Source organism: Bicyclus anynana, chromosome 14, assembly GCF_947172395.1.
Source record: "Bicyclus anynana chromosome 14, ilBicAnyn1.1, whole genome shotgun sequence".
Classification (NCBI taxonomy): Eukaryota; Metazoa; Arthropoda; class Insecta; order Lepidoptera; family Nymphalidae; genus Bicyclus; species Bicyclus anynana.
In genome coordinates this window covers 13848155-13861815 of record NC_069096.1, presented here as the reverse complement: position 1 = coordinate 13861815, position 13661 = coordinate 13848155, and the positions used below count along the sequence as shown (strand labels likewise).

General features: G+C 38.9%; 1 protein-coding gene across 1 annotated transcript in view; it reads left to right on the top strand.

Annotated features, from left to right (window-relative positions):
• The first annotated feature begins 1035 nt into the window (after window positions 1–1035).
• LOC112048770 (translocation protein SEC62) overlaps window positions 1036–13661 on the top strand; it is a 17488-nt gene continuing 4862 nt past the window's right edge. The window contains exons 1-6 of the mRNA XM_024086418.2: window positions 1036–1195; window positions 8117–8243; window positions 10467–10600; window positions 11355–11471; window positions 11838–12058; window positions 12606–12792. Of these exons, the coding sequence (XP_023942186.1) occupies window positions 1160–1195; window positions 8117–8243; window positions 10467–10600; window positions 11355–11471; window positions 11838–12058; window positions 12606–12792 (822 nt within the window). The 5' untranslated portion in view covers window positions 1036–1159. The remainder of the gene's footprint in view (window positions 1196–8116; window positions 8244–10466; window positions 10601–11354; window positions 11472–11837; window positions 12059–12605; window positions 12793–13661) is intronic.

Sequence of the window (13661 nt, the reverse complement as noted above, 5' to 3'; positions counted from 1 at the left end):
ATCAAACCCTTCAAAACAAAAAAGAATTTTCAAAATAGGTCCATAAATGACGGAATTTTCGCTGGACATACATAAAAAAAACATACATACAGCCGAACATAGAACCTCCTTTTTGGAAATCGGTTAAAAATAGAATTACGTGGCATTGACGCACCCACAGAAAGTGACCACTCGACTATCAGATTTTTTCATTTTTTAATTCTATAAGGAGTGAATACTTGGCGTGTGCATTTTATAATAGCAAATTTAGCGGAGAAGCGAGATAAAATATACAACTTTACCTTAGAAACGACTGAGATGGCAATACTACACTTTAATCGAATAAGACGAATGCCATGTGCCCCTGTAGGTTACATGGACAATTTACGGGGACTTGCACTGACGCGACGCTATTTTGTTACAATTTTTATAACTTTGATAACTAAGTAGATTGGGTATGTATGTCCATTTATTTGGCACGCCCTACAGCCTTATGAAGTATCGTAGAGCTCGTCAGAATTGTTATATTGATATATTATAAAAAAAAAAACAAAAAACCCGACTTTTTTCAGTCCATTACCAACCCAGAAAAACAGAGCATCATAATTAGAGCTATAATCTATGGTGCTGCAGGCGTGGACAATAAAAACAATACTTTATTGTGGCAGAATGATCTACCAAAATTAAGCGTTTGTCACCGCATAAAGCAGAAAATATTATTGTCTAATGTAAGTTTTTTACAAATTTGATATAAATATATATTTATATATTTAATTATATTTATTTATTTGATATAGATATAATATGTACTTACAAATGTAAGGTAACTTCATAATTTAGGAAACTTGTAGTTGTTGACCGTCTTTTATACCATTCAACTACAACTGGCATTTTTAGGGATTTTATACGACGAAAACGAGCATAAAAACATTGACTCTTTATAAACAGTTTTTATGAATGCGATAGATCATTGATCTTATATTTGGACAGGAGGGGTAAGGTCTAGCGAGGTAGGTCGCTGTATAATTCGTCTGAGGTAAAAAAACATTTACAATTTTGCAAGCTGGCAATACGGCTAATACAATGCGTCACTTAAAAATCTGAAAGAAAAGGAACACGAAGAAATATTCGAGATTTCAGTGAACAACAAAAATCGCTACGTTGACAATTTTTTAATAGGATGGCAGACAAAAGGAAGGCTAAAAAACGAAAAGAGGTACGTTAATTACTTGCTAATTTACTTTCGACGCTAGTCTGTAGACTCAGCCTTCTATTTACATCTCTTTACGGTATTGTTTTGCTTGTATTTCCATTGAAAAATGGTAAATGGAATTCCCCTCTTTATTGGGTTTATTTTTAAAATGTAGATGATTTTGGTAGATATTCCTTAAGCATCGTTTACACGGGTTCGTACGGGCTATTTGTGTATTTGATTCGACAGTGGCGCATTAAATTATCAGCAATGCTGTAAGTCAAAACATGCTGCAAAAGAAACCCAGTACATTCAACGTTGATAAAATAAGTAGAATTATTACTATAAATGAAATGAAATTGCGTGAGTGCTTAAATTATAATTTCACATCCTTATTGCGCATTAAAATCGCTCACTCATGATATCCATATGGTATTTCGTGCATTTTATAAATAAACCGCAAAACTTGCGGCTGCTCTTTGTTTGCTCTTTGCCAAGTGTGTCATTAATTTTTTTTTTAATTTGTTTACAGCGAAAAAAGGTTTGAATTTTTATTACTTACCTACTGCACATATTTTAACCACTAGATTATAATGAGATTTTAGCACTGGTGTGTTACAAATAGGTGTAGTAATAAATTTCTAATGGGATATTTTATACAGTTCAATAACCTTATGCCTCACTTTTGGTGAACATGGGATTAACGTTGACACATATGTTTTATGTGATATTCACTGTTCTATTTTTTTAATATGTAGTATCTGTCTATTTTGTAGTTCACACATGACACAAATCACTCATATTACTAAATTAATTTTACCACAAACACCTGTTTAAATAAAGTCTATAAATGAATAAAAATCACAAGATGTAATTTTCAGTGTGTTGTTTAAAGATATTATGTGGCATAGTTATGAGTGAGCAAGTACTATGATTTTGGCAATGAAAAAAATGCACCCTTCCTAAAACTCAAGATTAGCCAAAAAATATTTTTCAAAGACTGCAGCTTTCTGGCTATTTCTTCTAGATGTGTACAATTGTAGTATATCTTGATTTTCAGTAACTTGGTGTTGACTAAATTTTCATCTTAAAATAATAATCAAATGTGGGGGCTAAATTTTCAATCTGCCCTGGGCTTCAAAGACCAATGCTAGTGAGGGTTAACATGTTATAAAGGAATTCCTTAAACATACACCAAATGCCAAGCTCAAAGTATTTTTCTATGCCACTTTTTTTCACTACCATGCAGTGATGCAAAACAAAATCTCTGAAAAGGAATAATAGATCTTGTTTATGCCATTCTTTATTATTTTTATTTAGCCCTTGACTACAATCTCCCCTTATGGTAAGAGATGATGCAATCTAAGATGGAATTTGGGTTGATTTCTTAGTAGGAGGAGGAAATCCACACCCCTTTCGGTTTCTACACACAATATTGTACCGGAATGCTAAATCTCTTGGCGGTATGTCTTTGCTGGTAGGGTGGCAACTAACCACGGCCAACTTTCATTGATGCTCCACTCCTAGCAAACAGCAAAATGTTATACAGCCTCTGCATTTCTGGATAAATGGACTACCGAACTCAAAAATTTAATTTTTCAATTCAAACTGGTAATTCCTGAGATTATTAACCAAAAAAAATTTTTGGTGTTATAATGTTGGTAGCGTTGTACTAACACTATAGATTACTAGATGACCCAGCAAATGTTTTACCTTATAAATTATTGGGTGGGGTCTTTTTTCTTTTCTGGACCTTGGCCACCACTTGGCCACCAGGGGATGACGGTTGTACGTAGATTGGGTTGGGTCATTGTATGGGTCTAAAAAATAGATGTTGGTTGATTCTTAGACCTACACAGTATGTACAAAATTTCATAAAAATCAATCCAGCCATTTCAGAAGAGTTTGATAACACTGCCACCTGAGAATTTTATATTAGATATATTCGATTTTACATATTATATAGCTCAAGAACTGTGCGATCTTGTGCCACCTTCGCTGTTCTACCACAGGATTGCGGCATTACATAGATTTGCACTGCTACGTCGTTGATATTCCTCAGACGCATACTAAGCGGATTTATTCCTCTTTCCTTACAAGCACTGCAAAGATGTGATGCTCTACCAGCTTTTGTTTTCCCCACCACCTACATTATGGATATCTTCAAGTCAAGAATGTATAGGCAACTTTTAGGCGAGCACATTCCACCATGCGCTGCATCATCACTTACCATTAGGCGAGATTGCAGCTAAGTGCTTGCTTACACAAAATAAAATGAAAAAAAAGATAGTATTAATTAAATTAATATTTCAATCAAACTTGACTGGCTTTTTATCAGAAATGTTTAAATGAGACCTGTTCAAATAAAGTTACTAGTTTTCTTTAGACTTATCATTATAATCATTGTTAAAAGTGTAAGTCTTATTAACATACCTCTGTTGTGTACCTGCTTTCTAACTAATTGGAATGAAACAGGAATATTGGTCATATTAAAAGATGTGGCGAATATCAATTTTGGAAAAAAATCCAAGTTAACCCTTTTAACTTCAAAAATTCAGGTTTTGTTTAGTTTGACCATACACAATTTTTTTTAAGAAAAAGTTAAGAAATATAAACAAAGTATAAGGTTGACAGTTTCTTGTTTATTTGAATACTAGGTGACGCATGCGACTTCGTATGAAATTCTATTTTTCATAAATGCCGCAGAAACCATGGATTTTTCTGGGATGAAAAGTATCCTGTGTACTCGAATGTATGTCATATCAGCCGACGAACGTCCACTGGAAAAATCACGATCCTGAACCGCCTGCATCCAGCGAATCCCTGCGACTCGCTTGATATCGTCAGTCCACCTAGTAGGAGGTCGACCAACCCCAACGTCCATCGGCTCATCGAACTATGTGCCCCGCCCATTGCTACTTCAGCCTCGCGACTCATTGTGCTATGTCGGTGACTTTGGTTCTTCCGCGGATCTCCTCATGTCCAAATAATCTATATATATAAAAGAAAGTCGTGTTAGTTACTCCACTTATAACTCAAGAACGGCTGAACCGATTTAGCTGAAAATTGGCAGGGAGGTAGTTTAGAGCCAGGAGAAGGACATTTTTTTTGTAGGGGTAGGGTAGAGGTAGTTGAAAGTTTACATCGAGTTTCACGCAGACGAAGTCGCGGGCGTCCGCTAGTCTCTAAACAAAAAATTCATCTAAATCGGTTTTTGACAAGAAGGGTAACAGACTTTCTTTGGAATTTATAATATTAGTATTGATTTTCCGGAAAGTACATAATAATAATTTGAAGATTGCTGATTTTTTCCTATAAAGAAAATGTTGGCATAAACATTTTGTATGCATCATTTAATAATAGGTAAAAAACATTTTTTGAAAATTCAACCGACTTTAAAAACACAAAAATGTGCTGCACTAAAAAGCGAATTATAAATTCGTATGAGCTACCTAACGATTAGTATGTTGCTTACCAGTCAAGTAGTACTAAATTAATAAAAGCAGAACTGCGTAAATACATAAGACAAAGTCGCCGACGTTCGCTAGTATTGAATAATATAAAATAAGTAAACCATAGCAAAGTTATTCCATACACCTACAAATCTTGTTCACCAATAATAGATATACGCGTATTCTATACAATGTCCCACTTTCACCCATACGCGTGGCTTTTCACAGTTAGTCGCAAACTAGATGGGAGTGCGCGTGTGTTGATAGCTTTATAGTTATTTCTACTGTGTTTTAAATAAAAAAAATGAGAGATTTTGTAAGTACAACTTGATAATAATTGACTTGTCCTGCAAACTAACTGTAATTACTAACTTTGACTTAGTTAGTTGACTATACGAAATTGAGATTCTATGTAACAAATATCTTCCGGTGCCTTCTCACAAAATAAGGCCAATGTTAACTAATTTATACATAAAAAGCAAAGATTGTCTGGATATTTGCAAAATAAATGAGATTATAAAATTTCAAAATCTATTAAAAATCTTTTATCGTAATTAGATGAAAATTCATACTGTTTTAGTTTCTTTACATGTGACATTTTTTAATATATGAACTATAAACATAAACGCACAAATAACAAAGATATTAGTAACTAGCGGACGCCCGCGACTTCGTCCGCGTGAAAGTCGTTGTAAACTTTCAACTACCCCTATCCTACCCTACCCTAACCTACCTCTACCCTACCCCTACCCTACCCCTACCCTACCACTACCCTACCCCTACCCTACACTACCCCTACCTTACCCCTACCCTACCCTACCTTACCCTACCCCTACCCTACTCATTAAGGCTGCACTTCTTAATTTATTCCTCCCACCGCGAGTCGCGTCGAGCGCGGCAACCGTTACACAAAAATAATCCTTAAAGCATGAATTAGTATTCACGCGCGATGGCTTAGCGTATTTCATGTATAACTTTGGTGTTTCTTTACCGATTTTTATGATTTTTTTGAATAGGTAATAATGTTAACTTTCTTATTAGTGATAAGTGATGAGTGTTATAAACATAAGAGTAGACACATATAATTAGAAAGCTCTGAACTGCTAAGCTATCGGGAGTTACACGTGTTATTGTGAGTCAACCATAAAAGATAGACATATATATGCTGCTGTGTTTTTATAGATAATTTTAAGGAAAACATTTCCGTCATACATGATTTCTATGTAGCTTTGACCATTAAGGCTGTACACGCGACGGAAGCTTAAAAAATTGAGTAACTTCTCCCGTTTTCTCAACATTTCTCTTCACTGCTCTGCTGCTATTGATCGTAGCGTAATGAAAATTATACTATAACCTGCCCAGGAGTATGTAGAATAATTGTACCAAGTTTCGTTAAAATCCGTCCAGTAGTTTTTGTTTCTATAAAGAACATACAGACAGACAGACAGACAGACAGACAGACAGACAAAAATTTTACTAATTGCATTTTTGGCATCAGTATCGATCACTAATCACCCCCTGATAGTTATTTTGGAAATATATTTCATGTACAGAATTGACCTCTCTACAGATTTATTATAAGTATAGATTTTGTTTGAACGCCCATACAAATCTAATGATCATTACATTACCTACGACGTCATTAGTTCGTGCCATTTTGTATGGGGCGTTTTTCAGGGATCCGCGGCAGCGCCGCAAATCTGACCCTTTAAATCTCTGTAGCTCCGAAAGTAATGATCGCATGATCTGATCTGATCTATTCCTTTTACAAAATTGCTTTACTATTAGCATACTCTTAATTTTTATACAATTTAAAAAACTGTCATCATCCCTATTATGTAGATCAAATTGTTAGAAGAAATGAGCAATTTACTGCTTTGTCGAAGAGCATTCAAAATACTTACGTATCTTCTTAATACATAGTTTTATGATAGAGCTTATTTAGGGAAATACTATCGCCTCGAGGTCAGGTTGATAGAAACGGAGCGGCCCTCTGTAGATTTTTATATAGATGGATTTCTACTTACCATCAGGTATCTGTTTGATCTTTCCAGTAAATTCTTCTTCGAGTGCCAACTTCCGAAGGTTGGCAGTCAGTTTAGTAAACTCTCCTTTACTTTTGCGAGGCTAAATTATTGTGCAACACTCGCGATCCAGGTCCACTCTCTGATCTCAAGACTTCTTTCTGCGACCAACGCCTCTTCTGCGAGCAATTTTAACCACCAAGACGTAATTTTTTCTTTCCATATTATTTACGGAAAGAAAAAAGTTTTCTAAATTTATAAAACCTAAATTTTTCGTTTTGTTGCAATACATACATTTGACAAAACGAAAGATAGGCACTCTCTAAATGTTTTTTTCTTAAGTCACATTTCGGTTGCGGTTGTAATTCCAGCCGGATTTCAGCTCAAACCCCGTTTTTTCGCGGAACCTTGGCTGAAACCGAAACCGGAAGTTCGTTTGGAAACGACATTTATCTCACAAGTACTGTCAGCAAATGCAACCCGACCATCCAGTATTGCGGGTAGGAAAACAACTAACATTTGGTAGCTTTACAAGCGGTCGTGGTCGTGGCTGCGACTCTGGCCGTTGACAAACGTTAGCTCTCGCGACCACGACTAACGACTGGTCTTGCTCGTGGTCGCATAGTGCGAGAGCTCCCTTAGTGTTTCGTGCTAATTAATGCTTATAGATATTTGTTCAAGGTTGTGTTCAATCATGAGATATGGATCTCTTAACAGTATTACGTAACATATCTGCCCGAGTCGGTAATGTATTCCGATTAGCGGTCGAGTGCAATGCCAGGGTCGGGTGACGTAATTGAAAAACGTATTGCTTTTACAGTTAAGAGCCGTGAGAACCCAGTGGATATGGTCCTCCTCCGATTCCGGAGTGTGTGGGTTCGAATCCGGTTTCAGTTATGTGCATTAAAAGAAAAATCATGTGTCTTAAACGGTGAAAAAAACATCGTAAGGAAAACTGTTTACCAGAGAATCTTCTTAATTCTCTGGGTGTGTGAAGTCTGCCAATCCGCATTGGGCCAGCGTGGTAGACTATTGGCCTAACCCCTCATTCTGAGAGGAGACTCGAGCTCAGCAGTGAGCCGAATATGCGTTGATGATGCAAATTTATCGAAACTCGACTGCATTCGATAGCTAACCCGCGACTTTGACCGCATGTCCTTATGAGAGTTGTGTATTTTACCTTTCAATAAATAAATAATCTCTGTCTTACAGTAAGACCCTTGAAAATCAGTTCACCTGTTCCAGAGATTAGCCCGGACAAACAGACATACAAAAATAGCGTTTTTTGTTTTGTGCAAAAAAGTAACATACAAAATAAATCTTAGTCAGATACCTCAATTTAGCATGTTGGATCTAAGTTTCAAATCTCTTCTCCAACAAGGAGAGAAGCCCAGTTGTGGGTTGTAAAACATAGTTGATGGTTATGATGATGATGATGATGGTGATGATGGGTCGGTTTTACTTTTCAGGAGTTCGGTGAACCAGCGGAGTCGGAAAAGCCGACAAGCGAGGAGTACGCGGTAGCAAAGTGGCTGAAAGCAAACGTCCCCACCAAGAAGACAAAGTTCCTTAATCACCATGTAGAGTATTTTACAGGTAAGCTAATAACAAAATCAAGAGCCTCAATAGCTCAACGGTAAGAGCGGTCGGACTCGTCACCTAGGGGTGGTGGTTCGATCCCCGCCCCGTTGGTCTATTGTCGTATCCACTCCTTACAGTATTTTCTGACTAGTCGGAGGGGAATGGTAATATTGGACACAAGTATTCTTTTTTCTGCGAATTTGCTTGGAAAAGTACCTTATGTATATTCTACCCTTACCTCTGTTGTTTTCTACACGGCATCGTACTGGAACGCTAAATCGCTATATCGTCGTTATCAACCCATATACGGCTCACTGCTGAGCTCGAGTCTCCTCTCAGAATGAGATGGGTTAGGCCAATAGTCCACCACGCTGGCCCAATGCGGATTGGCAGACTTCACACACGCAGAGAATTAAGAAATTCTCTGGTCTGCAGGTTTCCTCACGATGTTTTCCTTCACCGATTGAGACACGTGATATTTTATTTCTTAAAATGCACACAACTGAAAAGTTGGAGGTGCATGCCCCGGACCGGATTCGAACCCACACCCTCCGAAATCGGAGGCAGAGGTCATATCCACTGGGCTATCACGGCTTGTCGCTACATAGATTCCTTCAATTTACTGATTTTGCTACACTGTATAACCACGACCGTTTGACAGACCTTTTCATCTGTAAAGTAACCCACCCGATGGTAAGTGGAAAGCCTACACCCGTCAGGCCGTATTAGAGTAGCGTTGTGTGTATAAACTACATATCCCCTCTCCTATAAGAAAGAAGGCCCTAGCCCCTAGCTAAGAAAGATTATAACATTTACATTGTATTTAATATACAATCTTCTCAACCGTATAGTAAATCTATTAATAGTGACCCAGTTTTTAGGTTATCACCGACTAATGCGGTGTTTGTAAACGTTACACTATGTTTTTTATACTATGGATTTGTAGCAGTAGTAAACGCGTATCGGATATGGTTGTACGTGATTTTATGTTTCAAGTAACGGCCTCTTTGCCTCCTTATGTCATTATCTACGTTTTCCATCAGGTGGGTCACGACCCGGTACCGGGTCGCAGCATTGGAGGCTATGATGCGACTTTAAATAAGTACTAGGAGATGGTCGATTTTATTTCTTGACTAACGAGACGCTCGACGGGCGGATTGTAGGTATTATGGGTCCAAAAACTTAGGTGGGTCACGAAAAAGGAGTATGAAATTTTCAGGGTCACAGTAGAATAAAGTTTGGAAAACGCTGAATTAAGTTATTAGAATATTTTAACTGTCCATTACAGGGCCAGGCCTCCCTCCTTATAGGAGAGGGTATATATAGCTTAAACCCACCATGCTGCTTGATTGAGAGTTAATAGTTTTAGGGTGATAATCTAAATATACATATAATAACTCAAAGGTGACTGACTGACATAGTGATCTATCAAAGCGCAGCTCAAACCACTGGAAAGATCGGGCTGAAATTTGGCATGCAGGTAGATGTTATGGTGTAGGCATCCACTAAGAAAGAATTTAGATCCATTCTACCCCCTAAGGGGATAAAATAGGGGATGACAGTTTGTATGAGACTTTGTCAATTTTAAACCGATTGGGCTAAGAGTTTGCATGCATAAAACTACTATGACGTAGACATCCGCTAAGAAAGGATTTTGATCAATTCTACCCCCAAGGGAATAAAATAGGGGATGAAAGTTTGTATGAAACTTTGTCAATTTTAAACCGATTGGGCTAAGAGTTTGCATGCATATAGCTACTATGACGTAGGCATCCACTAAGAAAGGATTTTGATAATTTCCACCTCTAAATAGGGGAAATGAAATTAAAGAAATTTGGAATAGAAGTAGATTTTACTCCGGATTAACACAGGCTACTGTTCATCCCGAATTTTAAGAACTTAAATATCGCGTGTCTGAAACGGTGAAGGAAAAACATTGTGAGGAAACCTGCATACCAGAGAATTTTCTTAATTCTCTACGTGTGTGAAGTCTGCCAGTCCGCATTGGGCCAGCGTGGTGGACTATTGTCCTAACCCCTCTCTTTCTGAGAGATGTCGTGTAGAAATCGAAAAGGGTGTGGATTTTCATCCAATTCCTAACAAATTACCCCGTTTCCATCTTAGACTGCATCGTCACTTACCATCAGGTGAGAATGTAGTCAAGGGCTAACGTGTATTAAGAATTACAAAAAATATATATATATATTAATTATTATATTTTACAATTTTATTTTACAGGTACAAAGGCAGTGGACGCGCTCCTCACATCAAAATGGGCGACGGGGAAGAACCCGATATTCTCGACGCGCCATGACGTCACCGACTACTTACACAAAATGCTTTTGCACAAACTCTTCCATAGGGCTAAGAAGGTGCGTATTTTAAAATGTCGAAAATGTTTGTATTGAAGGAGGCTTCACTTTGCGAAGATTGATTATGAGAAATGTATATGATGACTAACCCGTGTTATGACCTCTGCTTGTGATTCAGAGGAGGTCATTTGAATCCGGTTTGAGGGATGCACCTCCAAATTTCAGTTGTGCTTTTTGAAAAAATTATTATCACGTGTCTCAAACGGTGAAGGAAAAACATTGTGAGAAACCTTGCATACCTGAGAATTTTCTTAATTCGCTTCATATGTGAAGTCTGCCAATCCACATTGGGCCATAAGTCAATGTCTCCTGAGGACGCTTCTGTTTCAGAGTGAAAATGTACCTTATAACAATTGGTCGTATCTAGATAAGTTGACATTTTATACACAGAATATTGATATATGTATAGAGGTAACTAGCTGACGCCGCGCGGTTTCACCCGCGTAGTTCCCGTTCCCGTAGGAATACAGGGATAATATATAGCCTATAGCCTTCCTCGATAAATGGACTAACGAACACTGAAAGAATTTTTCAAATCGTACCAGTAGATCCTGAGATTAGCGCGTTCAATTAAACAAACAAACAAACTCTTCAGTTTTATAATATTAAGTATTTATATTAATATTTAGGTTTTATTTTATTATTCTCGTTTTTTAGATAATATACGCGATTTTTTTTAATTAAGACTAGATTATTATTTTTTGTATCCTGGCTTATATGTTTATTATATTTTAGTTTTATTATCTGATTTCAGGTACCAGTAAGTGAACAAGAGTTAAAAGGGAAATCAAAGAAGAAAGACGCAGAGAAATCGAGCAAGAGTGGAGATGAAAAAGATGAAAGCAAAGCTTTAAGCGCTAGTGAGAGCAAGGTAACTTTATTATAGCACACTAGCAAACGTCGCGTGGTTTTGCACGTAGTTCTTTTTCTCATAGGCTATGTAACTTATTATATCCACCCAACGGGTATAAGTTACATAGAATATTTAGTGAGTATCACAATAAAAAAAATTCAAAATCGGTTAAGTAGATCCATAACCTATAAATTCACAAAATGTACCTCTAAAAAAGGTGAAAAAACTCATCGCATCTGTCGAAATCAAATATCGAAAATCGCTTGACATACTAAGATGAAGTTTGGCAGAAGATAGCTATAGTTAAGGAGGTCTAAGAGTGGACAAAAGTAGTTATACAATTACATAGCATAATATTTATTGAATTATAATCATAATTTCTAGGACACTAAAGAAGGTAAAGATAAAGAAAAGGAGAAGGAGAAAGAAAAGAAGAAACGCAAAATTCGACTGGAGATGCACATGGAACAGATGTTCCTCGATAGTCTAGACGCATACGTGTGGATATACGACCCCATGCCGTGGTACTATTGGCTGTGCGGCGCCTTGGTCGTGTTCGGCACTATTGGTGTCTGCATGTTCCCACTTTGGCCTGCCACTGTAAGGTATTTATCCGGCTCGAAGGACCAAAAATTTTAATACTAATTTTATTAAATAACTCCAAGCATTCCATCGAAGTGTTTTCGTAACAGTTAAACCACTTTGAAAAGTCTTTGCGTAATGGTGAATAGAACCACATTCTATTCATCCGGCTCGAAGGACCAAAAATTTTAATACTAATTTTATTAAATACCTCGACGCTTTCCGTCGAAGATTATTCGTAGCGGTTGAAGCACTTTGAAAAATCCTGGCGTATTTCACAATGCTGTCACTAATCACTATTAACCACAACATTTATGACCATATTTTTTTAAATAAGTAAGTATTATTATGATATTTATAAACATGAAACTGCTTTGTCAAACCAGTGGTTAACCTGTTGTGGCTTCTGATTACGAAGTTCTGCATCAGACACTGAGATACATACAAAGTTTTTCACCTAAAAAAAAATCTGTTAAATTCTCAATTCGGAGTTAGAAAGTTGGCGGTGTTAAACCCCCGTACCTTAGAGAGCACTTAAAGCTGACAAAATCTCATCTTTTGTTGTTACAGGAAAGGCGTGTATTACCTAAGTATCGCGGCGGCGGCGTTCCTCGTACTCATCATAGCGCTGGCCGTGCTCCGCGTGGTGGTGTTCTGTCTGGTGTGGCTGCTCACGCTGTCCCGCCACCATCTGTGGCTGCTGCCCAACCTGACAGAGGACGTCGGCTTCTTCGCGTCCTTCTGGCCTCTGTATAAGGTATCCCCGTGCTCATCATAGCGCTGGCCGTGCTCCGCGTGGTGGTGTTCTGTCTGGTGTGGCTGCTCACGCTGTCCCGCCACCATCTGTGGCTGCTGCCCAACCTGACAGAGGACGTCGGCTTCTTCGCGTCCTTCTGGCCTCTGTATAAGGTATCCCCGTGCTCATCATAGCGCTGGCCGTGCTCCGCGTGGTGGTGTTCTGTCTGGTGTGGCTGCTCACGCTGTCCCGCCACCATCTGTGGCTGCTGCCCAACCTGACAGAGGACGTCGGCTTCTTCGCGTCCTTCTGGCCTCTGTATAAGGTATCCCCGTGCTCATCATAGCGCTGGCCGTGCTCCGCGTGGTGGTGTTCTGTCTGGTGTGGCTGCTCACGCTGTCCCGCCACCATCTGTGGCTGCTGCCCAACCTGACAGAGGACGTCGGCTTCTTCGCGTCCTTCTGGCCTCTGTATAAGGTATCCCCGTGCTCATCATAGCGCTGGCCGTGCTCCGCGTGGTGGTGTTCTGTCTGGTGTGGCTGCTCACGCTGTCCCGCCACCATCTGTGGCTGCTGCCCAACCTGACAGAGGACGTCGGCTTCTTCGCGTCCTTCTGGCCTCTGTATAAGGTATCCCCGTGCTCATCATAGCGCTGGCCGTGCTCCGCGTGGTGGTGTTCTGTCTGGTGTGGCTGCTCACGCTGTCCCGCCACCATCTGTGGCTGCTGCCCAACCTGACAGAGGACGTCGGCTTCTTCGCGTCCTTCTGGCCTCTGTATAAGGTATCCCCGTGCTCATCATAGCGCTGGCCGTGCTCCGCGTGGTGGTGTTCTGTCTGGTGTGGCTGCTCACGCTGTCCTGCCACCATCTGTGGCTGCTGCCCAACCTGAC